This window comes from Limanda limanda, chromosome 10 (genome assembly GCF_963576545.1).
Source record: "Limanda limanda chromosome 10, fLimLim1.1, whole genome shotgun sequence".
NCBI classification, from domain to species: domain Eukaryota; kingdom Metazoa; phylum Chordata; class Actinopteri; order Pleuronectiformes; family Pleuronectidae; genus Limanda; species Limanda limanda.
The window spans coordinates 27,041,601-27,069,600 of NC_083645.1; the positions used below are offsets into that span (position 1 = coordinate 27,041,601).

At 41.5% G+C, this 28,000-nt stretch overlaps 1 protein-coding gene and 1 non-coding gene across 2 annotated transcripts; both read left to right on the forward strand.

The window, feature by feature from the left end:
• The first annotated feature begins 478 nt into the window (after positions 1–478).
• LOC133011498 (U4/U6 small nuclear ribonucleoprotein Prp3-like) lies at positions 479–27,999 on the forward strand. The gene is made up of 6 exons (XM_061079224.1): positions 479–729; positions 831–949; positions 1,035–1,222; positions 1,372–1,538; positions 1,676–1,758; positions 27,797–27,999. The coding sequence occupies exons 1-6, from the start codon at positions 479–481 to the stop codon at positions 27,997–27,999; spliced, it is 1,011 nt and encodes a 336-aa protein (XP_060935207.1).
• On the forward strand, positions 11,330–11,412 carry trnal-cag (transfer RNA leucine (anticodon CAG)). Its single transcript has one exon. It is a non-coding gene; the product is annotated as a tRNA-Leu (tRNA).
• Position 28,000: the final 1 nt, after the last annotated feature.

The following is a 28,000-nucleotide window of genomic DNA, read 5'->3' on the forward strand; positions in this document are numbered from 1 at the left end:
GACCATGAATCCTTTGATGCCGAGCCGGTCAAAAATCAAAGGAATTGTCTTACAAAGGTGACTTCTCTCTCTCTCTCTCTCTCTCTCAGAATTGGGACATTTCCTCAAACCGTGTAAACATTGAGGTGCGGCGAAGGTTCATCCTTCGCCAAAGGAGACGATGTTGGCATAACTCCACTGTGCATTGTCCTATCACCACCAAACTTCTGTCTCATGATCAGAGTCCAAGCCTGCACAGCTCTATGTGTCAATATTTCCTCAGTCATTATTTATTTTTTTCAGGCAAAACGCACGCAACGCTTCAAAATGCATGTGTTCGGGCCTGCCCAGGGCTGCTTTGCAGCCCTAGAAATTTTAGTTATTATAATTATTATTATTCAGACAATATAATTGGCTTTTTGAGGGCTTTACCATGCTCAACTTCTTACCAAAATTTGTTTCTCCCTGATTTTAGATGTTTACCCTTGCTACACCACAAATGGAAGCCTCCACAGTATCACGGCTTCTCAGCAGCAATGCAGGTGGTGGTGGTGCCTCATCCATTGCCCCCTCCCAGGCTGCCAGCTTTATGAATGATGCTATCGAGAAGGCCCGCGAGGCTGCTGAGCTCCAGGCACGCATCCAGTCCCATTTAGCCCTGAAACCTGGTATCCTCGGAGCATTGGGAAACACTGGGCCTCACAACCTAGTGGCACTAGCTAATCTACACGCCATGGGAATTGCTCCACCGTAAGTAGAATCTAAAGAGGGATAGGGGGGGGGGGGGGGGGGCGACATTTTAGTACTTTATCTTGATGTGGCAGAGTGAAAACGGACAGTTTTTCCTGTAGGAAAGTGGAAGTCCAGCAGGTGAATAAGCCAACACCTCTTATCCTGGATGATTTGGGAAGAACTGTGGATGCAAGTGGCAAAGAGGTTGAACTCACACATCGCATGCCCACACTAAAAGGTACGAATACAGAAGCTAATTAGACACAAACAGTCTTAATTTCTTGTTTGGATGTTTCTTAATAAATTCCCCTCTCAATGTTCAGCTAACATTCGAGTTGTGAAGAGAGAGCAGTTCCGTCAGCAGCTGAAGGAGAAGCCTGGTGAAGACATTGAGTCCACGTCCTACTTTGACCAACGTGATTTTATAACACCAGCTCAACGCCCTCACAGGGGCTTCAAGTTCCATGACCAGGGGCGCTTCGAGAAGATTGCTCAGAGAATTAGAACTAAGGTTTGTTTTTTTTTTAGTTTGTTTTTAATTCTCTAATATTTTCATTGTCAGCAGTTGTCTGCTCAGCCTATTATGACTAGAGGACTTTGCAATTATGGTTCACCCAACTTGACTTTTGACCCTCCTGTGCTGATATGTACCTCAACCAGGCCCAGTTAGAAAGGTTGCAGAATGAGATTGCCCAGGCAGCAAAGAAGACAGGAATCCAGGCGTCCACCAAGCTCGCCCTGATTGCACCCAGGAAGGAGATCGGAGAAAAGGAGGTGCCCAACATTGAGTGGTGGGACTCTTTCATCCTGCCCAGCAACGTAGACTTGTAAGACCCCACAGCTATTTCCAGCTTAAAGGCAGTATGATTTAGGTTGAATTTAAAAACTGTGCCAAGCACAAATAATTCAACTGTTTGTACTTAATTTAGTTTACTGACATGTCTTTCTTCTTAATCTTTTGCAGTAGAACCGAAACAAATTTTGAACAGCTGGAGTTATTTGGTGTGACCAACCTTGTAGAACATCCTGCACAAATTAACTCCCCAGGTAAGTGTAGAGGAGATTAAATGTGAGCTGTGAACTTTTTAAACTTATGTTTCATATTATCATTATGAAGTAAAGCAAAAATTGGTGTCTTAATGGTATTTATTTGATAATTACCATACTAGTTATTATTAGGGCCCGAGCACTGATCAAAGGTCAGGTGAGACCCTATTGAAATTGTAAGGATTATTATTATTATTCAGGCAAATTAATTGGCTTTTTGAGAGCTTTAACATGCTCAAATTCTTACCAAAATTTGCAGAAAGTTAAAAAGTGGTGAAAATGTACGTATTCTGAAGGAATTTTCAATGGGCGTGGCAAAATGGCTCAACGGTGCCCCCTGAGAGCCCTGGAACGTGTTCACATTGACCAATCTTCACAAAAATCGATACACAGGTGTGTCATGACCAGACAAACAAAAAAGTCTTCAAGTGCAATTGGAATAACACAACAGGAAGCCTGCTATTTTGCAATTAGTGGCCATTTTGGCCATATTCCACATTTTTATTTACAATTGTAATTAATTTAATTAAAATATCTTGCATATTTTTATCTGTTTTTATCTTTAACATAACTCCAACCTTTTACATTTTTATGCAAGTAATCATTTTTATTTCTTCTCTACCTTTTTTATCCTCCTTATGCAAATCCTCTCTTTTGATTTCTGTTCCTTAACGTCCCTGTACACCACCTTCAAACTACATATGAAATGTGCTTTATAATTTCTTTTTAAAATTCTTTTCCAATGTTATTAGGATTTATTCATTTTTCAAAGGTCTATGCTATAGCCAGGCAGTGATGTGTTGCAACTGCTGCCTGTTAAAATCCGTCGGATGGCATAATGCCCTGTGAAAAGTTAAACTTGACTAAAAAATGGCGTATTTCCTTAATAAAGCTATTTTTGAGAAATATCAGTCCTGTTGTGTGCGTGTTTGACCTTAATACATGAGGGGGTGATTGGTAGGGGAAAAAACATGGGGGGGTCATGAATATTCGAATAATTGTTCAATAACGTTATGAATATTCGAACATGAAAACTCTTGTAAAGTCCCATCCCTAGTTTATGCACAACACTGGTTGCTCATGTCTGAAACAGAAAGTCTGGACACATTTCTCTGAGTTTTTATCCACAGGTCTGAAAGCAGCTTAACCAACTAACTAACTTCCCCTCGCCCTGTTCTCCTCTGTTAGTGACCTACTTGGTTTATTTGGCCTCAAAATGAAAAACGTTTTACCAGAAACCCTTTGTTTTATGCTTCTCCCTTTATGAGCTGCGTCATAACACCAACTTTAAACAGCCTCAACATCTCTGCACCTTGAATGTGATCGTCCAAAAATCACAACAGTCGACATTAAACGACACAACACAAGTTTTTCAAAACACTTCAGGAAACTCTAAAATGATAAACGTGTGTATTTTTGTTTCAGTGTGTCCTGCAGACATCCAGCAACTGATGGTGATTAAAGAAGAGGTTCCCCCTGAGGAGCAGCAGTGGAGCCCCCTTGTCGACAAGAATGACCCAGAGCCCCCCCTCATTAAAGAGGAACAGGAGGATCCAGAGCCCCCCCACATTAAAGAGGAACAGGAGGAACCATGGACCAATCAGGATGGACAGCAGCTTCAAGGACTGGAGGAGGCTGATATCAAGTTCACATTTACTCCTGTCGCTGTGAAGAGTGAAGAAGATGAAGAGAAACTTAAATCGTCAGAGCTTCATCTGAGTGAGAGGAAGGAGAACAGAGCGGACTGTGGAGGACCAGAACCAGCCAGGAACTCAGGTCCTGATGGACGTTTACAACCAGGTCCTGAGGACAAGGCTGAAGACTCTTCTGAGACTGAAGTCAGTGAGGATGATTGTATGGAGACCAGGGAACCTCAGACAGGTTTAAATACAAGAAACAACAAACAGCCTCTAAGTGATATGGGATGTAAGACCGAAAAAAAATCGTTTAGTTGCTCTGAGTGTGGTAAAAGATGTAACCATAGGGGCCATCTAAATACACATATGAGGATTCATACAAGAGAGAAACCCTTTAGTTGCTCTGAGTGTGGTAAAAGATTTAGCCATAGGAAAGATCTAAATAAACATATGAGGATTCATACAGGGGAGAAGCCGTTTAGTTGCTCTGAGTGTGGTGAAAGATTTAGTCGAAGGAACCATCTAAATACACATATGAGGATTCATACAGGCGAGAAACCGTTTAGTTGCTCTGAGTGTGGTGAAAGATTTAACCAAAGGGGCAATCTAAATAGACATGTGACAATTCATACAAGGGAGAAGCCGTTTAGTTGCTCTGAGTGTGGTGAAAGATTTAACCAAAGGAGCAGTCTAAATACACATATGAGGATTCATACAGGCGAGAAACCGTTTAGTTGCTCTGAGTGTGGTAAAAGATTTAGCCGTAGGGGAGATCTAAATGCACATATGAGGATTCATACAGGCGAGAAACCGTTTAGTTGCTCTGAGTGTGGTAAAAGATTTAGCCATAGGAGAGATCTAAATAAACATGTGACGATTCATACAGGTGAGAAACCGTTTAGTTGCTCTGAGTGTGGTAAAAGATTTAACCAAAGGAGCAGTCTAAATACACATATGAGGATTCATACAGGCGAGAAACCGTTTAGTTGCTCTGAGTGTGGTAAAAGATTTCGCCATAGGGGAGATCTAAATAAACATATGAGGATTCATACAGGAGAGAAACCGTTTAGTTGCTCTGAGTGTGGTAAAAGATTTTGCCATAGGGGAGATCTAAATAAACATATGAGGATTAATACAGGAGAGAAACAGTTGATCTGAGTTTGGTAAAAGATTAAAGCTTCAGTCCTATTGTATGAGACATGAGGATTCATAAAGGAGAGAAGTGACTCATTTGCAACCTTTGCAACAAAAGATTTATTCGGATTTATCAGCAGATATTCATATTATACATATTCATAGTTCACTGTTTTAAATAGAATATTAACAGTTGTTCTGTCCCTAGAAAATATAACTCATTGAATAACACGAAAGATTTGTGTTTATATATCTTGTTTCTACTTATTTTTACATAATTTATCTGTTTCTCATTATGTCCTTCATGTCATTTTAAGGTTAAAGTGTGTTCCTTGCACAGTATGAATGTGTGTTTTTAAATAATTCATATGATTCAATATGTTTGTTTAAAACAATGGTTTCTTGGTTCGTGAGATACAATGACAGTGTGTGTTCTCTTTTATGTATTGAATGTGTTTCCAAGAATAAAAGTCTAAAAAAAGATGATGGCGTTGTCACCCTCCTCCTCTTTGTTTCTGTACGAATGGAGGCTGCACTGGCTCCAGTTGAATTGTCTCATTACGACACAAATTAATCAGCTTCTCAAAGTCAGACATGTTTGTTTACGTTTGACGTGAAGTCGGATCTGGGCAATTTCAGGTCAGAATATCTGACATACGAGTCATCTGGAACGCAGCATTACACTCACACACACGGACAGTGGAGCAGCGATGACAGAGGAGCCCTCGTTGACATGAATGATGGTAAATGTCAAACAGCAGGATTGTTTATTAGGGCCCGAGCACTGATCAAAGGTCAGGGAGGTCCCTATTGTTATTGTAAGGATTATTTCTTCTTCTTCTTCTTCTTCTTCTTCTTCTTCTTCTTCTTCTTCTTCTTCTTCTTCTTCTTCTTCTTCTTCTTCTTCTTCTTCTTCTTCTTCTTCTTCTTCTTCTTCTTCTTCTTCTTCTTCTTCTTCTTCTTCTTCTTCTTCTTCTTCTTCTTCTTCTTCTTCTTCTTCTTCTTCTTCTTCTTCTTCTTCTTCTTCTTCTTCTTCTTCAGGCAAATGAATTGGCTTTTTGAGGGCTTTAACATGCTCAACTTCTTACAAAAATTTGCAGAAAGTTAGAAAGTGGTGAAAATTTACGTATTCTGAAGGAATTTTCAATGGGCTTTGCAAAATTGCTCAACGGTGCCCCCCCGAGACCCCTGGAACGTGTTCGCATTGACCGGTCTTCACAAAAATCGATATACAGGTGTATCATGACCAGACAAACAAAAAAGTCTTAGGTGCAATTGGAAACACACAACAGGAAGCCTGCTATCTTGCATTTAGTGGCCATTTTGGCCATATTCCACATTTTTACTTTGATGTACTTGTACCAGGGTTTTCATCGGATCAACGTCAAATTGAGATGAGTGTCATCACAACAAGATGGAGATAAAAACTGACTGACAGATTTTTTTTAGTGACACGGTGTGACCGTGGCTTGGCGTCAAAGTTTGATTACACGTCATGAAAACACGATGTTCTGGCCATTAAAACACGATGTTCTGAGACCATGAATCCTTTGATGCTAAGCCGGTCAAATATCAAAGGAATTTCTGTTTTTATTATTATTTTCAGGCAAAATGCATGCAACGCTTCAAAATGCATGTGCTCGGGCCCGCCCAGTGCTGCTTTGCAGCCCTAGAAATTTTATTTTTATTTTAATTTAAAATTATACAGTATACAATTAATATGTTTATTATTATTATTATTAGGGCCCGAGCACTGATCAATGGTCAGGTGAGACCCTATTGTTATTGTAAGGATTATTTATTCTTCTTCTTCTTATTAGGGCCCGAGCACAGACATCAAAGGTGTCTGGTGAGACCCTATTGAAATTGTAAGGATTATTATTATTATTCTGGCAAATTGATTGGCTTTTTGAGGGCTTTATCATGCTCAACTTCTTACAAAAATTTGTTGAAAGTTAGAAAGTGGTGAAAATTTACGTATTCTGAAGGAATTTTCAATGGGCGTCGCAAAATGGCTCAACGGTGCCCCCTGAGACCCCTGGAACGTGTTCACATTGACCGGTCTTCACAAAAATCAATACACATGTGTATCATGCCCAGACAAACAAAAAAGTCTTTAGGTGTAATTGGAAAAACACAACAGGAAGCCTGCTATTTTGCATTTAGTGGCCATTCTGGCCATATTCCACCTTTTTTGTTTGATGTACTTGTACCAGGGTTTTCATCGGATCAACTTCAAATTGAGATGAGTGTCATCACAACAAGATGGAGATAAAAACTGACTGATGGATTTTTTTTTAATCACACGGTGTGACCGTTGCGTGGCGTCCAAGTTTGATTACACGCCATGAAAACACGATGTTCTGTAACGCGGAGATACATGGACCATGAATCCTTTGATTTCAGTCTTCCTAGATCAAAGGAAACTTTATGTCTTGCAAAGGTCACGTCTCTTTCTCTCTCAGAACTGGTTATTTTTGTTTTTTCACACAAAAAGCATGCAACGCTTCAAAATGGATGTGCTCGGGCCCACCCAGTGCTGCTTTGCAGCCCTAAAAAAGTTTAATTCTTATTCTTATTATTCTTATTATTATTCATTTGTGAATGTTATTCTCATATTGTTTTAAATCTATTTTTATTATTGTGTTTACTGGACAGAACTTTCAATACACTGTAAAAAAAATACGTTATATAACAGAACTTTACTTTTTATTTTACAGATAAAAAACCATTCAATTTACAAAAAGAGACTGTGATTTTACATGTCAAATGTAAAATAACATGAAATTACTGTAACTGTGAAAACCCACGATATTTCTGTTTTTTTACAAAAAAAACAAATAGAAATACACATATTTATTGTTAAAATACGTTCACAAATGTATCGTAATTTCACAAATATTTTTAGGGCCCGAGCACAGACATCAAAAGTGTCTGGTGAGACCCTATTGAAATTGTAAGGATTATTATTTCTTTCTTATTATTCAGGCAAATGAATTGGCTTTTTGAGGGCTTTAACATGCTAAACTTCTTACCAAACTTTTCAGAAAATTAGAGAGTGGTGAAAATTTACGTATTCTGGTGTATTTGGAAATGGGCGTGGCAAAATGGCTCAACAGCGCCCCCTGGAACCCAGCCCCTAGTTTTCCACATAACTGATTTTCACTAAAATCGGGCAAGTGGTGTATCGTGACTAATCATGAAAAAAAGTCACAAAGGGCATTATGAAAAACGCAACAGGAAGCCCGCCGTTTTGGATTTAGTGGCCATTTTGGCCATTTTGGCGATTTTTACTTTAATGTACTTGTCCCAGGGCTTTCATCAGATCATCTTCAAATTCAGATGAGTGTCATCACAACAAGATGGAGAAAAAAGTTGACTTAAAAAATCAACTTTTCGCCACACCGTGTGACCTTGGCGTGGCATCAAAGTTTGATTAAACGCCATAAAAACACGAGGTTCTGTATCTCGGACAAACACGGTCCAATCAAATCCAAACTACACACATAAGACAAGAGTCCCGGCCTGATGACATCTGCACTGAAATCATGACTTAATATCACAGCGTCCCCTGGTGGCAACAGGAAATGTCTGTTTTTTTGCATGTCTTACACTTGGATGTATTTCTCCTAATCCACTGACCTCAACCATGTCAAACTTTGTCAAATGGGTCTCAAGACATTGATAATGAAGATATAAGATTACTGTGACTTTTCGTCAAATGCCATATTAATGGCGTGGCATCAAAGTTCATCAACTCGCCGTGAAACACGAAATTGCTCTAACTTCCGGTGTTCATGGTTCCATCTCACTCAAACTACATGTGTGTATCAACAGCCCCCCCCTGAAGATATTCATATGGTTTTAAGGAATGGGCGTGGCAAAAAAACTGACTAGCGCCCCCTAAAGGTCAGCCCCGGCACTACGTTTGGCCGACATGTACAAAAATCTATGGGGACATGTGTCTTTTCATAACAAACAAATAAGTCTCTTGGATCAATATGTTAGATCAAACAGGAAGTCCGCCATTTTGAATTTAGTGGCCATTTTCACCATATTCACCATTTTTACTTTGATGTACTTGTCCCAGGGTTTTCATCAGTTCAACATCAAATTCAGATGAGTGTCATCACAACAAGATGGAGATAACGTCGTGTGACCGTGGCGTTGCGTCAAAGTTCATCAACTCGCCGTGAACCACGAAATGTTGTTACTTCATTGTTCATGGTTCTATCTCACTCAAACTACATGTGTGTATCAACAGCCCCCCCCTGAAGATATTCATATGGTTTCAAGTCCGTGTGACCGTGGCGTCGAAGTTTGATTAAACGCCATCAAAACACGAGGTTCTGTATCTCGGACATATATTGTCCAATCAAGTCCAAACTAGACATGTAAGACTAGAGTCCCAGCCTGATGACATCTACACAGAAATCATGACTTTAAATCACAGCGCCCTCTGGTGGCTACAGGAAGTGAAGCGTTTATTGTCCAATTGAGTCCAAACTAGACATGTAAGACTAGTGTCCCTGCCTGATGACATCTACACAGAAATCATGACTTTAAATCACAGCGCCCCCTGGTGGCTACAGGAAGTGAAGCGTTTATTGTCCAATTGAGTCCAAACTAGACATGTAAGACTAGTGTCCCGGCCTGATGACATCTAAACAGAAATCATGACTTTAAATCACAGCGCCCCTGGTGGCTACAGGAAGTGAAGCGTTTATCCTTGCCACGGAGAGGAAAACGCATCCAAAGCGGAGACATGCGCTTGGTCATCGACCGCTCTCTCCCCCGACCGCAACAGACTTCAACATGCAGGTGCTCGGGCCCGCAAGTGCTACAACGTAGCCCTAGTTATTATTATTATTATTCAGGCAAATGAATTGGCTTTTTGAGGGCTTTAACATGCTCAACTTCTTACCAAAATTTGCAGAAAGTTAGAAAGTGGTGAAAATTTACGTATTCTGAAGGAATTTTCAATGGGCGTCGCAAAATGGCTCAAGGGTGCCCCCCGAGACAGCCTGAGACCCCCGGAAGGTGTTCCCATTGACCGATCTTCACAAAAATCAATACACATGTGTATCATGACCAGACAAACAAAAGAGTCTCTGGGTGCAATTGTAAAAACAAAACAGGAAGCCTGCTATTTTGTATTTAGTGGCCATTTTGGCCATATTCCACATTTTTTCTTTGATACACTTGTACCAGGGTTTTCATCGGATCAACTTCAAATTGAGATGAGTGTCATCACGACAAGATGGAGATAAAAACTGACTGACGGATTTTTTTTTAATCACACGGTGTGACCGTGGCGTGGCGTCAAAGTTTGATTACACGCCATTAAAACACGATGTTCTGTAACGCGGACATACATGGCCCATGAATCCTTTGATTTCAGTCTTCCTAGATCAAAGGAAACTTTATGTCTTGCAAAGGTCACGCCTCTTTCTCTCTCAGAACTGGTTATTTTTGTTTTTTCAGACAAAAAGCATGCAACGCTTCAAAATGGATGTGCTCGGGCCCACCCAGTGCTGCTTTGCAGCCCTAAAAATTTTATTTATAATTATATTTTTAGTTGAATTTTGTTTGTGATGATAAAATGAACCATAATTTAGAAACATCATCATCTTATGGAGAAGACTTGTTATTATTATTATTATTCAGGCAAATGAATTGGCTTTTTGAGGGCTTTAACATGCTCAACTTCTTACCAAAATTTGCAGAAAGTTAGAAAGTGGTGAAAATTAACGTATTCTGAAGGAATTTTCAACGGGCGTCTCAAAATGGCTCAACGGTGCCCCCATAATTTAAATTGTTACCCTACAGCAGCTCACCCCTTTATAGGATAATTCTGGTTTATTACAGCATCAGTCTCATTGTTATTGTTTCAGCTGTCGTTTCTCTGCGCTGCTGGAATATTGTTCTCACCAAACTATCAGCTGAGATCAGAAACATTGCGATCAGATGGTCTGACAGCTTTGAAAAAGCCAACAAGGTTGAGTCAGACAATCCAAGCCGTTCTGCTAGGAAGCGAGAGAGAATGTGAACACAACTTAGGAATGCAGGACAAACAGATTCAATAGCTTATTATTCCCTGCAGTCATTAGCCCTTTAAATTGGTCTATGCAATTTTTTATTATTTGTATTTATTTACATTGTATTTATTGATTGTCTGTTTTGTCATGCACTGATTACTGGTTGTACAATAAATTGCCCCTCGAGGCAATAGCCTAAAGATTTCTGGATCTTCTTGATCTTAATAATGTCTTCACTGCACAGGAAAACGATGTTGGTTATACTGAAAACAGGAAGTTGGTTAAAATCATATGCTATGAAAATGAGGTGAAACGTCATGATTGATAGTTTTCCTTACTTTTGTACGTTCCAGTCTGGCTGCTAATTTGTATAGACATATGATCACTAACTTGTATACCACTAAAGAATTAAAAAACTTAAAATCAGTTTTCCTTCTTTCTATAAATTTATTTAATTTTGGTGACAAAGTGACGAATCACTATAAATTAGAAAATAACTTCAGCTCCCTTTAGCTTGATAGTTGGCGTTTTTCAGCCCCTAGCGGCAGCGACAGGAGCAGCAGCCTTCTCACACAGAAATCCACCGCTGAACTCTACGTTTAACCAAGTTATCAGCTTCCTGTTTCCACTTCCGTGCTACCTGTCCTGACACGTTGCCAGCCAACCAGTGTACACCGAGCGACGATTCGTCACAAAATGAATAATTGTTATATATTATATTAGAACAATATTGTAACATTTTGTTCCTGTGCTGTTCCAATTGTCAGGATGGCCGAGCGGTCTAAGGCGCTGCGTTCAGGTCGCAGTCTCCTCTGGAGGCGTGGGTTCGAATCCCACTTCTGACAAATAACTTTTCTTTTTCTGGGCAGGCTCAGGTTTACATTTTCAAACGTAATCAAACCCTATTTAACATTTGATCCAACACCAATTGTATGAATTAAAGTGTAAGTGTGTTAGTGGCACCTTAGATTAAGGATTTGTACATTTTATTATTATTATTATTCAGGCAAATGAATTGGCTTTTTGAGGGCTTTAATTAGGGCCCGAGCACTGATCAAAGGTCAGGGAGGTCCCTATTGTTATTGTAAGGATTATTAGGGCCCGAGCACAGACATCAAAGGTGTCTGGTGAGACCCTATTGAAATTGTAAGGATTATTATTTCTTTCTTATTATTATTATTATTCAGGCAAATTAATTGGCTTTTTGAGGGCTTTAACATGCTCAACTTCTTACCAAAATTTGCAGAAAGTTAGAAAGTGGTGAAAATTTACGTATTCTGAAGGAATTTTCAATGGGCGTCGCAAAATGGCTCAACGGTGCCCCCCGAGACCCCCGGAGGGTGTTCACATTGACCGATCTTCACAAAAATCAATACACAGGTGTATCATGACCAGACAAAAAAAAAAAAGTCTCTTGGTGCAATTGGAAAAACAAAACAGGAAGCCTGCTATTTTGTATTTAGTGGCCATTTTGGCCATATTCCACATATTAGGGCCCGAGCACTGATCAAAGGTCAGGGAGGAACTTATTGTTATTGTAAGGATTATTATTATTCAGGTAAATTAATTGGCTTTTTGAGGCTTTAAATTGCTCAACTTCTTACCAAAATTTGCAGAAAGTTAGAAAGTGGTGAAAATTTACGTATTCTGAGGGAATTTTCAATAGGCGTCGCAAAATTGCTCAACGGTGCCCCCCAAGACCCCTGGAACGTGTTCACATTGACCGGTCTTCACAAAAATCGATATACAGGTGTATCATGACCAGACAAACAAAAAAGTCTCTTGGTGCAATTGGAAAAACAAAACAGGAAGCCTGCTATTTTGTATTTAGTGGCCATTTTGGCCATATTCCACATATTAGGGCCCGAGCACTGATCAAAGGTCAGGGAGGAACTTATTATTGTAAGGATTATTATTATTCAGGCAAATGAATTGGCTTTTTGATGCTTTAAATTGCTCAACTTCTTACCAAAATTTGCAGAAAGTTAGAAAGTGGTGAAAATTTACGTATTCTGAAGGAATTTTCAATAGGCGTCGCAAAATTGCTCAACGGTGCCCCCCAAGACCCCTGGAACGTGTTCACATTGACCGGTCTTCACAAAAATCGATATACAGGTGTATCATGACCAGACAAACAAAAAAGTCTTTAGGTGTAATTGGAAAAACACAACAGGAAGCCTGCTATCTTGCATTTAGTGGCCATTTTGGCCATATTCCACATTTTTACTTTGATATACTTGTACCAGGGTTTTCATTGGATCAACTTCAAATTGAGATGAGTGTCATCACAACAAGATGGAGATAAAAACTGACTGACAGGTTTGTTTTTAGTGACACGGTGTGACCGTGGCTTGGCGTCAATGTTTTAATTACACGCCATGAAAACACGATGTTCTGGCCATTAAAACACGATGTTCTGTACATACATCGACCGTGAATCCTTTGATGCTGAGCCGGTCAAATATCAAAGGAATCTTTGTTTTTATCATTATTTTCAGGCAAAACGCATGCAACGCTTCAAAATGCATGTGCTCGGGCCCGCCCAGTGCTGCTTTGCAGCCCTAGAAAGTCAGGTGAGACCCTTTTGAAATTGTTAGGATTATTATTATTATTATTATTATTATTATTATTCAGGCAAATTAATTGGCTCTTTGAGGGCTTTAACATGCTCAACTTCTTACCAAAATTTGCAGAAAGTTAGAAAGTGGTGAAAATGTATGTATTCTGGAGGAATTTTCATTGGGCGTCGCAAAATGGGTCAACGGTGCCTCCCAAGAACCCTGGTTATTATTATTATTATTATTCAGGCAAATGAATTGGCTTTTTGAGGGTTTTACCATGCTCAACTTCTTACCAAAATTTGCAGAAAGTTAGAAAGTGGTGAAAATTTACGTATTCTGGAGGAATTTTCAATTGGCGTCGCAAAATGGCTCAACGGTGCCCCCCGAGATCCCCCGAGACCCCCGGAAGGTGTTCCCATTGACCGATCTTCACAAAAATCAATACACAGGTGTATCATGACCAGACAAACAAAGAAACGTCATTAGGAGCAATTGGAAAAACACAACAGGAAGCCTGCTATTTTGCATTTAGTCGCCATTTTGGCCATATTCCACATTTTTTGTTTGATGTACTTGTACCAGGGTTTTCATCGGATCAACTTCAAATTGAGATGAGTGTCATCACAACAAGATGGAGATAAAAACTGACTGACAGATTTTTTTTTTATTCTGTTTCTTAAAGTTGTTTGCTCATTTTTTCACAAACCTTTGATATTCACATTTTTACATGACTCACCATGTCACATGACACTCTTGAGACATACACTGTATGTAGTGGACAGTGGATTAACTGTAAATGCAAAAAACATGAATGTAAACGATGCAGGTTTCTTAATAAAAAGGAAATTGGTTTTGCAGGAGTTTCTATGCGGAAAGAAATATATTCACAGTAATCAATGGACTTAAATAAGATATGTCTTAGTGTGAATGGTTATGGCTGAAACCACATAACTGTCAATGGTCAGTTGTGGCTGTGGAACATTGATTTATTTAAAACTGAAGCTTAGACTCAAACCGACTGTAACTAATTTGTTCTAGATATTATTTCAGTGAAGTATCTTCTGTACAGTACGATTCAGGTTCTGCTCCTCAACCACCAGAGTCTGTGGCCCGTCCGCTGCTCCACTGGTTCAGATCCCAGTAGGATCACTGGATCTCACCCAGAAGCACTAGTTCTATCGATGAGGTCACCAGTGACCACAGATCAGGCCACACCCCCCGGTGACGAGCACGAGAGGCAGAATTTATCATGCGGCTTCATTCTGCCACTTTCTCATAAAGAGCTTTAGAAATAATTAAATGTGATTTATGGCACAAAGCGTCTCTGATTGGCTCCAGTCTGTTGGACATGTACCCACCCACCCCCCACCCCCTCTCTCTCTCTCTTTTCCTTCTGTGACTCTCCCCGGGCCACATGGTCGATCCCAGGAGACGCCTCTGTCATTGCCTGACTTTGTGTCGTGTTGTTATTCAGCTCCACGTCCTGCTCGCTGCTCGCACGACGAGATCTCCTGGTCCTGACGAAGCTGCGTCACATCCAGAGCGACGCAGCGGGGGGGCGGCGGATCTGCAGGAGAGCCATCTGCTGTCATGGCGTCGGCGGGCTGAGGGAGCAGCGAGCGGCTCCCAGAGAGGGAGAGAGAGGAAACATCGAGATACAAATGTGTTCTGTGAAATCTGCCACAGGAAGAATCTGCTCTTTGGAAAGAGGGGACAAAGGGATAAAGTCCATAGTATCTTCCATTGTTATGAATCTTAAATAATAATGATTTATAGACACAGAGAGAGAGAGATTGTCACTTGACTAAGGCTGCGACTGTGTGTGTCTGTGAGACAAAGCCAAACGCACACAAAACAGGACGACAGTGGCACTGACACACAACCTATGCAACACACAAACGCACAACATTAACAACATTCAGCTACAGCAGCTGAGGGAAAGATGCTTTTCTTTCTTTCTGGATTCAACAACGTCTCTCTTCACATATTTAAATGTTTCTCCTCATTTGTCATTAAAATAAATTAATTCTTCTTCTTTGTGCGGAGCCTCAGTCATAATCATTTCATGGCAAAGATATTTTTAATGATTTAAATAACAAAACATTATATTTGCTTAGTTTGAATCTGAACACACGTCGTCATCAAAACACAAACAATGTCAGAGGATGAAAAATGTTTTAATTAACTTCTCTAAAAGCGGTTAAAACATAAAAAAAACAGTATTTATCAAAATATTAATAACTGTGATAATAAAGCTGTGGCTGCAAAACCATAATAGAATAATTTGCTTGCGTAATTTGCAGTACATTTTTATTGCATCTCTGTGGTATATGCAAATAAAACTAATGATCATAATACAAACAGTATATTTCATGCTCGTGGTCGTATAGTAGAAGACGTGGAGAGTGTAAAAGTTTATTTGTTGTTCTTGCGTTTTCTAAAAGTTACAAAGTCCGGAGGGAAAACTGGGTGAAAGACCCGGAGCTCATTAAGGTTCTTTAGATATTCAGGAACCAGCAAACCAATCAGCAGCTCAGTTTCATAATGAGAATAAAAAGCAGTTCATCTCTCCTCACGCACGTCCAGGCTCCAGTGAGAGAGACTTTCTGCAAAGTGTCTCCAGGACGGAGATGTGATCACATGCAAGAAGAAGAAAGAATCCTCCGTACGGTTGTTAGAGGGAAAGCGGCGCTGCTGTTCGATTCCTGCAGCATCGTTTACATTCAGTGACTTGTCTGAGATCCAATCAGCACGTCAGCGACCGGGGGGGGGGGCGACAGCTGCGTGAACCGGGGTCAGAGGTCAGCGGCTGATCGGCGTCACGTTTCATTACTGCTGTTTCCAAAGTGACAAGACGCCTGATGCTGCAGAAGCAGAAGACTCCAGCAGACTTCAGCTTCTTCCTCTTTCTGCTGCTCGGCTCAAACATATTGTTATTATTAAGAAATCAAAAATATGTCGAGTCGACGCTCAAGGAGATTTTCAGGTTTTATCCATTTTGAATTATTCGTTTACTTTTTACTGCCACGTTTGTTTTTGCTGCCTCTGGGAGAGACTGAGGTTTTTTCTTTTTGTAATTAATAAACTTCCTATTTCTTTTTACTGTAAATAAATAACCAGGTAAAATAGTGCGTTTGTTCCATGTCCCATCTGCTAACATGGAGGAGGCAGGTTTATGACCTACACTGCAGCCAGCCACCAGTCTAAGGTTTTTAACTCACAGCAGGAATCATATGTTTCACACCGACACCACATCTGGATTAAATCTTTAAAACAAACTGGTAAACATCTGGTTTCCAGTCCTGTGCTTCACGGCGGCTGAGGAGCTGATGCAGGGCCAGGAGCACAGGGAGCGTGCACGAGGACGTGCGCTTCCATCCCAGCGGTGGGAGCTGCTGATCGGTTTCTGTGTGGGCGCCACCCACAGACCTTCCTGCAGAGTTGTTGTACTTTGTGAGTCTGTCAGAGCTGCTCGAGATTCGACAGCCGGGGAAACGTAATCCCTTCCTGGCGCCGACACCTCGCTGTGTGAGCTCCACGGGGAAACTTCTCCAATCACACCAGGAAGAACACGCCTGCATGTCCATAATCCATTCAGCCGGTTAGTCATGTATGACCGCAGTCGTGTGAGGAACACAGGAGCGTGACTCCCCTGCAGACACACTCCTCTTCTTCTCTCCTCGGCTTTGTGGTGCATGTGTCTGGAATCTGCATAATCCATCCACTGGATCACACAAGTTCTTAAACTCCGAGGATTCAGATCTGTCACTCAAACTCGTGGCTGCGAGTTCTGACGCCCGATCAGATCTTTATTCTGTGTCGCTGCCGTGGAGGTCACCCTCACCTCAGAGGAGGAGGCAGCAGGAAACAGGAGGAGGTGTCAGGATATTAAATGTCAGCTGTTTGTTTATAAAGGCCTCATAAAAAAAACCCTGCTCCTGTGTTCAGAGTAATTTCTTAGATAAATGTCAGAAACCGACATCGTATCATACTCTTCCTGTCAAACAGTTAGTGACTCATCTTTTATATTCTCTGATCTCAACTCAAACATATGAACCTTCGCTCCAAAAACTGTTTGATCACAGTCGTCATCTTCCTCTGTTTCTGGTTTTTAAAATTAGGCTAGTCATAGGCACAGATACATTTAGAGAGCTGGATCCAAACAGGAAACAGGATCACTGAGCATTCAAATATTAATACGTTATATTGACCCTGGCAGTTGAGGCACTGGTGTGTTTGCTGGTTGTTATAAATGTGTTCAACACCTTTAACACGTTAAAGTTAAATGACTGATACGTTGTTTGTCACAAGGTTTCACACACAGAAGAGTTTTATCATTTGACGCCACTATCGGACATTTTGTTTATATAATGTTATATATTAATATACTTTTTGGGGGGTTGGGTTTGTGATAAAATCATGGTTGGGATTGAACTAACTAATTCTACAAGGACCGTGGTTAAAAATAAACCAGTGTTAACTTGTTGTAGGAAGCAAAGTTATTCAAAGTTATTAAACCAATAAGAGATTTCTCTCTTAAAACATAATAAATACGAGGTCATTGGATTTAATGACAGATGCACATCTTTAACAACCAATTCACCAATTTCTACTTCATATAATTATGGAATGAGAATTTTAGGGTTACGTTTTTTCATTCCCCCCCCATGAGATCATTTAAAAGTCACTCAGTCTTCTGCTCTCTCTCTCTCTCTCTCTCTCTCTCTCTCTCTCTCTCTCTCTTTTCTCCTGCAGGATTCTAACTTCTCTCTCTCCGGCTGAACCGACACCTTGAGGTGAAGCTCGGCTCCAGAGTGGAAGCCGGACCGAGGCAGAAACACAAAGTGCTTCCTGTGATCACATCTCAGTTCAGTGACTTCAGCTGTGATACCGACCTGAAGCGCTCTCACCCCCCCACCCCCCCCTCCCCCCCCCCAGCTGTGTTGTGATGTTTTCAAGTGTAACACCGAATAGAATCTTGTTTCGGTGACGAGCAGCTCAGGAGCCGACTCCCGGAGGAACCAGCGTTTGCCGAGCACGTGACTTTGGGGACGAGGGGTTTTTGGCTTTGAATCACAGGGGGAATCCTCCTCCTCCCCCCCCCCCCCCCATGTCGTCTGCCACCCATTCCCCAATGACAGCACCAGAGGCTCCGCTGCTCTACTTCCATCCCGTCCGGTCGGCGGCTGCTGCCACCGCCGATCTGCGTGACTGAGGCCGGCGGGCGGCGGAGCTAGCTGTGTTCTCCTGATGGGATGAGCAGTGACATCACGTTTGGAATCCCTCGAAGCAGCCAGGCGGGCCCTTTCCCTTCTTCTTCTTCTTCCTCACCTCCTCCTCTTTGCCATCTGCTCCCTGCACTCCCACGCAGCGCGGCCTGTTCATCACGAGCTCACGGCAGCGACACGCAGAACATCAGACGGGCCGAGGTGTCGCTCGGGTTCTGATTCTCTTCTGGGGGTCAGCCCTGTGTTCCCACATTTCTAAGGATTTTTTTTTCACTGACAATTTTGAAAATTAGGCCCGATGTTCCCACTGACCTATGTTCCCACTGACCTATGTTCCCACTGACCGATGTTCCCACTGACCTATGTTCCCACTGACCGATGTTCCCACTGACCTATGTTCCCACTGACCGATGTTCCCACTGACCTATGTTCCCACTGACCTATGTTCCCACTGACCGATGTTCCCACTGACCGATGTTCCCACTGACCTATGTTCCCACTGACCGATGTTCCCACTGACCTATGTTCCCACTGACCGATGTTCCCACTGACCTATGTTCCCACTGACCTATGTTCCCACTGACCGATGTTCCCACTGACCTATGTTCCCACTGACCTATGTTCCCACTGACCGATGTTCCCACTGACCGATGTTCCCACTGACCTATGTTCCCACTGACCGATGTTCCCACTGACCTATGTTCCCACTGACCTATGTTCCCACTGACCGATGTTCCCACTGACCGATGTTCCCACTGACCTATGTTCCCACTGACCTATGTTCCCACTGACCGATGTTCCCACTGACCTATGTTCCCACTGACCTATGTTCCCACTGACCTATGTTCCCACTGACCTATGTTCCCACTGACCGATGTTCCCACTGACCTATGTTCCCACTGACCTATGTTCCCACTGACCGATGTTCCCACTGACCGATGTTCCCACTGACCTATGTTCCCACTGACCGATGTTCCCACTGACCGATGTTCCCACTGACCTATGTTCCCACTGACCGATGTTCCCACTGACCTATGTTCCCACTGACCTATGTTCCCACTGACCGATGTTCCCACTGACCGATGTTCCCACTGACCTATGTTCCCACTGACCTATGTTCCCACTGACCGATGTTCCCACTGACCGATGTTCCCACTGACCTATGTTCCCACTGACCGATGTTCCCACTGACCGATGTTCCCACTGACCGATGTTCCCACTGACCTATGTTCCCACTGACCGATGTTCCCACTGACCTATGTTCCCACTGACCGATGTTCCCACTGACCGATGTTCCCACTGACCTATGTTCCCACTGACCGATGTTCCCACTGACCTATGTTCCCACTGACCGATGTTCCCACTGACCTATGTTCCCACTGACCGATGTTCCCACTGACCGATGTTCCCACTGACCTATGTTCCCACTGACCGATGTTCCCACTGACCGATGTTCCCACTGACCTATGTTCCCACTGACCGATGTTCCCACTGACCGATGTTCCCACTGACCTATGTTCCCACTGACCGATGTTCCCACTGACCTATGTTCCTACTGACCTATGTTCCCACTGACCGATGTTCCCACTGACCTATTTTCCCACTGACCTATGTTCCCACTGACCGTTGTTCCTACTGACCTATGTTCCCACTGACCTATGTTCCCACTGACCGATGTTCCCACTGACCTATGTTCCCACTGACCGATGTTCCCACTGACCGATGTTCCCACTGACCTATGTTCCCACTGACCTATGTTCCCACTGACCTATGTTCCCACTGACCGATGTTCCCACTGACCTATGTTCCCACTGACCGATGTTCCCACTGACCGATGTTCCCACTGACCTATGTTCCCACTGACCTATGTTCCCACTGACCGATGTTCCCACTGACCGATGTTCCCACTGACCTATGTTCCTACTGACCTATGTTCCCAGATTTATTTTGAAAAATTAGTTCCCACATTTCTAGATTTTTCTGAAAATTAGGGTTAGGGTTAGCGGTGTTGAGCTCAAGAGAGTTTGGAAGCTAGCTAGCTCCTTCAAATCGCCAGCTACGGAATGGTGAACCCTTAACTACCAGGCAGGGGTTGAAATGTGGGAACTGTAGGAACATAGGGCCTAATTTTGTAATGAATATTAGAAATGTGGGAACATAAACACGCTCCCCTCTTCTGCCTCGTTGGTCGGATCCTTTCAGAGCCTTCGACCGAACAGGTTCATCGATTTTGTTGCGTCTCTGCTCATCTTCACGTCTTAATATTTTACATGACTCACCATGGAACATAACGCTCATGAGGTCTTACTGAAATTGTTTTTTTAATGTGTGTAACAACACGCCAGAAATAGAAAGGAGGGCAGTGGATTTACTGTAAATGCAAACATGAATGTAAAAGATGCAGGTTTCTTAATACAAAGGAAATTGATTTTGATGAGGAAGGAAATATATTCACAATAATCACTGGACTTTAACAAGAAACGAAGGGTTATGGCTGAAACCACATAACTGTCAATGGTTCAGTTGTGGCTTTGGAAATGTATTTACTTAAATCTGAACCTTAGACTCTGATTCTCTTCTGCCTCGTTGGTCGGATCCTTTCAGGGCCTTCGACCAATCAGGTTCATCGATTTGTTTGCGTCTCTTATTTGTTTATTTGTTTATCCCCATTAGCTCCACCCTAAGACAGAGCTACTTTTAGTGGGGTCCACATTTAAAACATACATACAGATATCAAACATTTAAAACATACGTACATTACAAATTTCAAAAGTTAAATTACGTAAAAATAATGATCATACAATTTTACATTACAGATATCAAAAATAAACTGAGTGGTTATGCAATTTTACCTTTGTCATGATATAAAACACTGATATATCCAATTCAATAGAAGCGAAAACTGCAAACCATGGAAGAGAATACTACACATTTATGTACAGTACATCACCATCTAGTGTCACAAGTCTGCTGTACCCAAGTGTTTCATTATTTGCTTTTTGAACATACATTTACGTGTCACGTTTACGGTTGCAAAATTCCGGGAATATTCAAAGTTGGAAACTTTCCATGGGAATTAACGGGAATTAACGGGAATAAACTGGAAATGTTGTGGGTAATTTATACCAACTGTATTTACCTTGTCATATACAGACATAAATATAAACATTTTGTTTTGTCATAGGCTGATTTGAGCCCTGAGGAAACTTTGGGCACTTGACTATATGCTTCTGCATCGTTGTGTCATTCTTAACATAGGTCTTTGCACAGTATTTGCAAATGTACACAGCCTTTCCTTCTACATTGGATGAGGTGAAATGTCTCCACACATGAGAGAGTGCACGTGGCATTGTTCTGTAGAATAAGATGAGAAAAAAGTTTGTAAAAAAACACTAATGCAATGCCAGAGATATAAATAGTTAGCCAAACAATTGGAATCGTCTGTACTCTAATATTTTACAATTGATGGATAAATGAATATAGATAGTAGGCATAGTTATTGAAAGTCTCGGATCATCTTCACGTCTTCTCTCGCTCCATCGTCTGTGTGTTTCTGTGTGTTTGTTGATGTCAGATCCCCGGAGTCCAGAGTGTCACATCGGAGCTGCCTCCATCAGTCCTGCCCCTTCCACCACTTTCCTCCATTATGACTCAAGCACCAGCTTCAGCACACGCCACATGACGCGCTGCTCTGGTTAGTCAGACTAATGCACCCCCTCACTACTGGTCCTTAAAGTCAAACCCATCGTGGCTGATGAATCAGATCCTCCTCTGCTCTGCAGCCTCCTCTCTCTCTTCTCTCTGGATCTGCACCACAGACACAGTTCGTCTCTGAGAGGAAAGTCTGTCACGTCTCTTCGTTACTTTCCTCACGGACGAGTCGTCGATGTGATCGAAAGCTGCACGACATCGATTTATATTTCAAAAACTTCTCTAGAATACAAATGCATCGATGGACATGAAAACAAAATGAGCCATTGAAATATGAACTGTGTTCTGTTTCTGTCCTTATTGTTTAAAACTGTTTTGTTTCTTACTGAGAAGCTGAGATCAGACTTTTTATTGTTGCCTTTGTTTCAAAGGAAGTTGTTGTAACGTGTCGAGCTGCTTCTGATTGGAATCTATCATCCGTTCTGTTTTCATTCAGCATATTAGAGAATACGTTTTGTTTTCTCATCTTTAAACGAAATGATGTCACTGTTTCATGATTTCTCTAAAGATTTATTTATGGATTAAACTTTGTTTCTCTCTCTTTGATTGTGTCCGGTCTGAGGCTGTTGTTTCTGTCTTTTATTATTTTCTTCTTGTCATTACTTGTTTGTTCTCTTGTCTCCTTGTCCTCTTGTGTTTCCTGTTTGTGTTTTGGACGTCCATCAAACTGAGATGAGACATTTCAAACTGTGAATCCCACGACAATAAATACCTCTAATACTTTGGCTCTTAAGTATTTATTGATAAATTTGTAGTGTAGTGTTTGGATATAGATTTGTCACTTCTTGCTGTGAGGTTCTACACTCTGATTCTAACAGGGTGTGTGTGTGTGTGTGTGTGTGTTTGTTTGTGTGTGTGTGTGTGTGTGTGTGTGTGTGTGTGAGTGTGTGTGTGACCTTTTGACGTTTTCCCTCGAAAGTTTTGTTTCCAGTCTTGTTTCTCTGTCTGTTGCAGAATTACACAAAAATTAAATTTGAAACAAACCTTCTGTTTACTTCTTGTCTCGTTGGTTTTCTGGTTTTGAATTTTTTTCAGAATAAAATCCAGTGCATTATTCATTTTCAGATATACGTATTTCATATGTGAGATTACTCCATATTTTATTAAACAGAATAAACAGCATTCACATTCAATGCTGAGGGAAAACACAACCTTCAATAACCAACACGTGAAAAATTGTGTGATTTATGAATCCCTGAAGGAAACTGTAAAGATCCACAGCTCAGTTTAGTTCCAGTTTACCTGGAATCTCATATATGTATAAAATATATCACCCATCTATATGTTTACACATTATTGACATATATCTATATTTAAAGAACACACAAGTCCAGAAGGATGCTCCGCTCCATTAAATAATTAATGAGAACAATGAAACACACAATGGGATCTAATCTCCATATTACAGCTCCACTCCATCATTAGCTTGTGTTGCGTTTGGCCGCCGGTGCAACGTTTTCCCATCATGCTCGCTGCTAATCCTCGACCCCCCCGCTGGCTGACTCGGTGTTGTTGCATGGCAACATCGTCTTATTGAACAGACTGTGGAGACCTATTGCTCCTTCTTTTTTTGCCGATTTCATTGATATAACTCTGGGAGATGGATGGTTCCTGCCTGACCGGAGCGGGGGGGCAGTAGGGGGGGGGGGGTACGTGGTCGAAGGGGCGTGATTCACTGCTCATCTCTCTCTCTCTCTCTCTCTCTCTCTCTCTCTCCACGCCGACTTAGATCTCCGGTTTCTTTATGTCACTGAGCACGATTTGCATTTTAATGGTGTGTGTCAGGGCTGCTGGCTCCTCTATTACCATTAAAGCCCTCAATTAATTATGCAGAAAGTTAGCCATGACAAAAGGGGGCGGGGCATCGGGCCCTTCATGGAGATTGGGCCCTTCATCATTCTCTGGTGACGCAGATTCCTCTGCTGCTCTCTGACAAGGAAATTGGCCGTGTTTGTATTATTTTTTTTCCATATTTAAAGATTACGAGTTCCACGAGCGAGTTAATTAACTCAGTATATATAACGCTGGCAGATTGTTTCCATGCAGATAAGACTCCGCCTCCCCTCCGAAGCTAAGCTGGTGTCGATCCCTCTCGGCGATAAGGTTCAGAAGCAGCGGCTGATCCACTGAACTCCATCGGCTCCTCGTGGTGTTTACTCCGTCAACACGCCAGCTGATGGAAGAGATTTTTCTGACGAGTGTATTAACGTGACTCCGCCTCCTCACGGCTGGTTCAGATCATCGCTCATGAGCCGCTGTTCATGTTCGTTTATTCTTTAAGAGAAGATGAGTCGAACTCGGTTTGTTCAATCAAGTCTTTATTTAGGAAGCAATGAACCGGTTATTAATCAGCAAAACAATGGGCTTCACACACTAGTTGTATTAGAGCGCCACCAACATCCGGCGCCTGTCCATTTTATAAAATATAATATATAACAGTAGATCTTCGTTCCTCCATCGTTGTGACGCACACACATTCTAATTTCACGATTAAACACTAGGAAGGAAAAGGTTATTATTAATCATTTGTGTGAAGGCATAATTTCTAGCTAAAACTACTCATATCTTTATTGTTAAGAGTACAAATATAATTTGAAATGATTCTATAGATAGATAGATAGATAGATAGATAGATAGATAGATAGATAGATAGATAGATAGATAGATAGATAGATAGATAGATAGATAGATAGATAGATAGATAGATAGATAGATAGATAGATAGATAGATAGATAGATAGATAGATAGATAGATAGATAGATAGATAGATAGATAGATAGATAGATAGATAGATAGATAGATAGATAGATAGATAGATAGATAGATAGATAGATAGATAGATAGATAGATAGATAGATAGATAGATAGATAGATAGATAGATAGATAGATAGATAGATAGATAGATAGATAGATAGATAGATAGATAGATAGATAGATAGATAGATAGATAGATAGATAGATAGATAGATAGATAGATAGATAGATAGATAGATAGATAGATAGATAGATAGATAGATAGATAGATAGATAGATAGATAGATAGATAGATAGATAGATAGATAGATAGATAGATAGATTACTTTATTCATCCCTGAAGGGAAATTAAGTCGTCATAGCAGCCGGTATATTTGAATACAATAAAATACAATACAAAAGAATAAAAAATAAAAAATATTGAGGTAGAAAGAATAAAAACAGAAACACAAGATAAATAGGCAGATAAGGTGCAGTGGCAAGATGATGGTAATAGTACTGATGATATGATGGTAATGTTATTGTTATACAGTATATAAAAATAGTACAGTATATATAGTATATAATATAACATAATATATATTTAAATATGATAGTAATTATACCAATATAATAGCAGTATATAGTAATAATGGCAGCAACAGTATATATAATAATAATAGTAAATATAATAATAATAATAATAACATGTACACATGTATAAATATGTGTATATAGACTTTTATATACAAAGAATATACAGAGAGTATGATATAATATATCTTTATTTGTTTAGAATTCTGTCAGCCAAGCAATAGTTTTATATACTGAAATCCTCACAGTTTGAAATTGAATCGAAAACGCAAAATATTTCAGCAACACACGATGACTGACGTTAGCAAACAAAGCCAGGAGATAAATCTGTGTTTTCAATATGTGATTCTTCAGGTTTTACTTCTTTATGCTTTATTATAAAAGATCCTGAATCAAAGCATCTCTGCACTCGGCCCCTGAGACCAGGGACGAATCCTGTGGTAGAATCTACATGACGCACATTCCTCATGAATTAAACACAACAGGTCGTCAGGAGAGGCAGCTTCTGTTTATCTGGTGTGTAGATAACACGCTCGTGTGAAGATGGACGACGTGACAGCTCTGCAGCGGAGGTCACAAACCCTCCGTCCTCCATGTTAACAGATGGGACATGGACTAAACTACACAATAATCAGTAGACGTTAAATGTATTCATCTCAATGATGGTTTCAGGCATTTGAGGTCGTTCTAATCAGACTGGTTTATGTTTAAGTTTGACTGAAGGAGCTGAGACGTCATGATCGGAGGCTGACACTGGCTTGTGATTGGTTGAGCATGTGTAAAGGTGGGACCTCGCTCCCATAGCTCCACCTCCTGATCGCTGCGGCAAAGATACCAAATGCACAAGATGTCCGAGGATGTCCTGTCTGGCTGTTTAAGTGTCCGTGACCTCTGACCTTTGTGTCTAAATGGTTGTTTCACCTCTTGTGTGCATATTCCAGAACTAACGCAGGTTTGTGTATTTTGTTTTTGGGAAAAACGACTCTTTCTTTCCACAGCAGTGATATCTATGTCTTGTAAAATCTGTTCCTGTCACTTAAGCTCCATCAAAGTTCGTCTTAATATCTCGTTCTCATGACGACAGTAGAACAGAGTTTAGTTCAGACTGCGACTGGAAGAGTCTGCGTCGTCTGGACTCGGCCGCCACACGGACGTGAAGTCGAGCGTCTCTTCAGATCCTCACGTCACCATCTGAGCTCACATCTCCTTTCTGTCACTGTCACATCGATTCGACTCGTGAGTCTCGAGTCGTTTGCCCCAGTTTGTATTTGTGTCTCTGAATATTTCTGCATTTATTTGTCCTGATTCACAACAAACACATGATGCTGCAGTGATGGAGGTCGAGGAGAGAGAGGAGGTCCAGGTTCTGGCTTCAGTTTACTGCTGAGGAAGAGAAGAGCTTTGGTGTTGGACTCTGTGATGAAGAAGCAATCGTGATGTTCTTTAAATTACGCAACTTTATTGATACAGCACCTCTCAAAACAGCAATTACAAAGTATTGTATTTAATAATGTTAAAGCTTCTGTACATGGTAAAACTATTTATCATTCATCATCTCCTGAGACTAGTTTTCAGCTCCTCAGTGATCTTGTTGCTTTTGTATAAAAACCTCTCAGTATCGAGATCAATCTTCTGAATCAGGAGAGTTACAGTTTCCCTGCTGAGGTCGTTTATCGCATAGATATCATATATAAACACTAGATGTCTCGGCCGCGTTGCCGGCCAACAGAGTCGAACGTCACCACATGGCGGCCATCTTGCTGCAGGCGGCTCGCTCACCCATAACATTGTGTTGTAGTGGTGCATCATTTTTAAAATAACCATAACTTGCTCAATTTTCAACCGATTTTTAAACTGTTTGGTTTGCTATAAACGTCAGAGATGAATAATTATGTTATTTTTCTAAACAAATTAATAATTTAGGCAGTGTCATAACTACATCTCTGACGTTTATAACAAACCAAACAGTTTAAAAATCGGTTTTGGAGTGAACATCTGATCGGCACAACACAATGTTATGGGTGAGCAAGCCGCCCTCAGCAAGATGGCCGCCATGTGGTGACGTTCGACTCCATTGGCCGAGGCATCTAGCCTTATATATGTCTATGGTTTATCGAGCCGGAGTGATGGAGAGGTGTGTTGTCATAGAAACGCCTCAGCGGGAATTTGAATACTTGAGTTTCACCTGGTTTTGGAGTGAACATCTGATCTGGTCTTCAGGCGACGTCAGTGGTCGCTCTGCAGTCGATCGGAGGCCCTCTCCCTCTCCCTCTCCCTCTCCCTCTCCCTCTCCCTCGCCCTCTCCCTCTCCCTCTCCCTCTCCCTCTCCCTCTCCCTCTCCCTCTCCCTCGCCCTCGCCCTCTCCCTCTCCCTCTCCCTCTCCCTCTCCCTCTCCCTCAGATCCTCCGGCTGGGATCCGTCCTCCGGCTCTGCAGTGGCCGCTCAGTATTCAGCTCAGCGCCACAGCGGACGACGGCCGGGGAAAAGAAATACGACTCGGCTGTCACACTTGGCTGATGTCCCTGTGCTCCTCATCTCTCCACCTCCTCCTCCTCCCCACCCCCACCCCCCCCCTGCTTCGCTCTCCGTGGCTCGATATCTAAC

What these genes read in the sequence shown, in the direction of transcription:
- LOC133011498 (XM_061079224.1), top strand. Translation starts at nt 479, where the DNA reads ATGGAAGCCTCCACAGTATCACGGCTTCTCAGCAGCAATGCAGGTGGT. An exon ending in GCCATGGGAATTGCTCCACC is followed by an intron (nt 730 to 830) that starts GTAAGTAGAATC and finishes TTTTTCCTGTAG; the next exon opens with GAAAGTGGAAGTCCAGCAGG. An exon ending in CTGCCCAGCAACGTAGACTT is followed by an intron (nt 1,539 to 1,675) that starts GTAAGACCCCAC and finishes AATCTTTTGCAG; the next exon opens with TAGAACCGAAACAAATTTTG.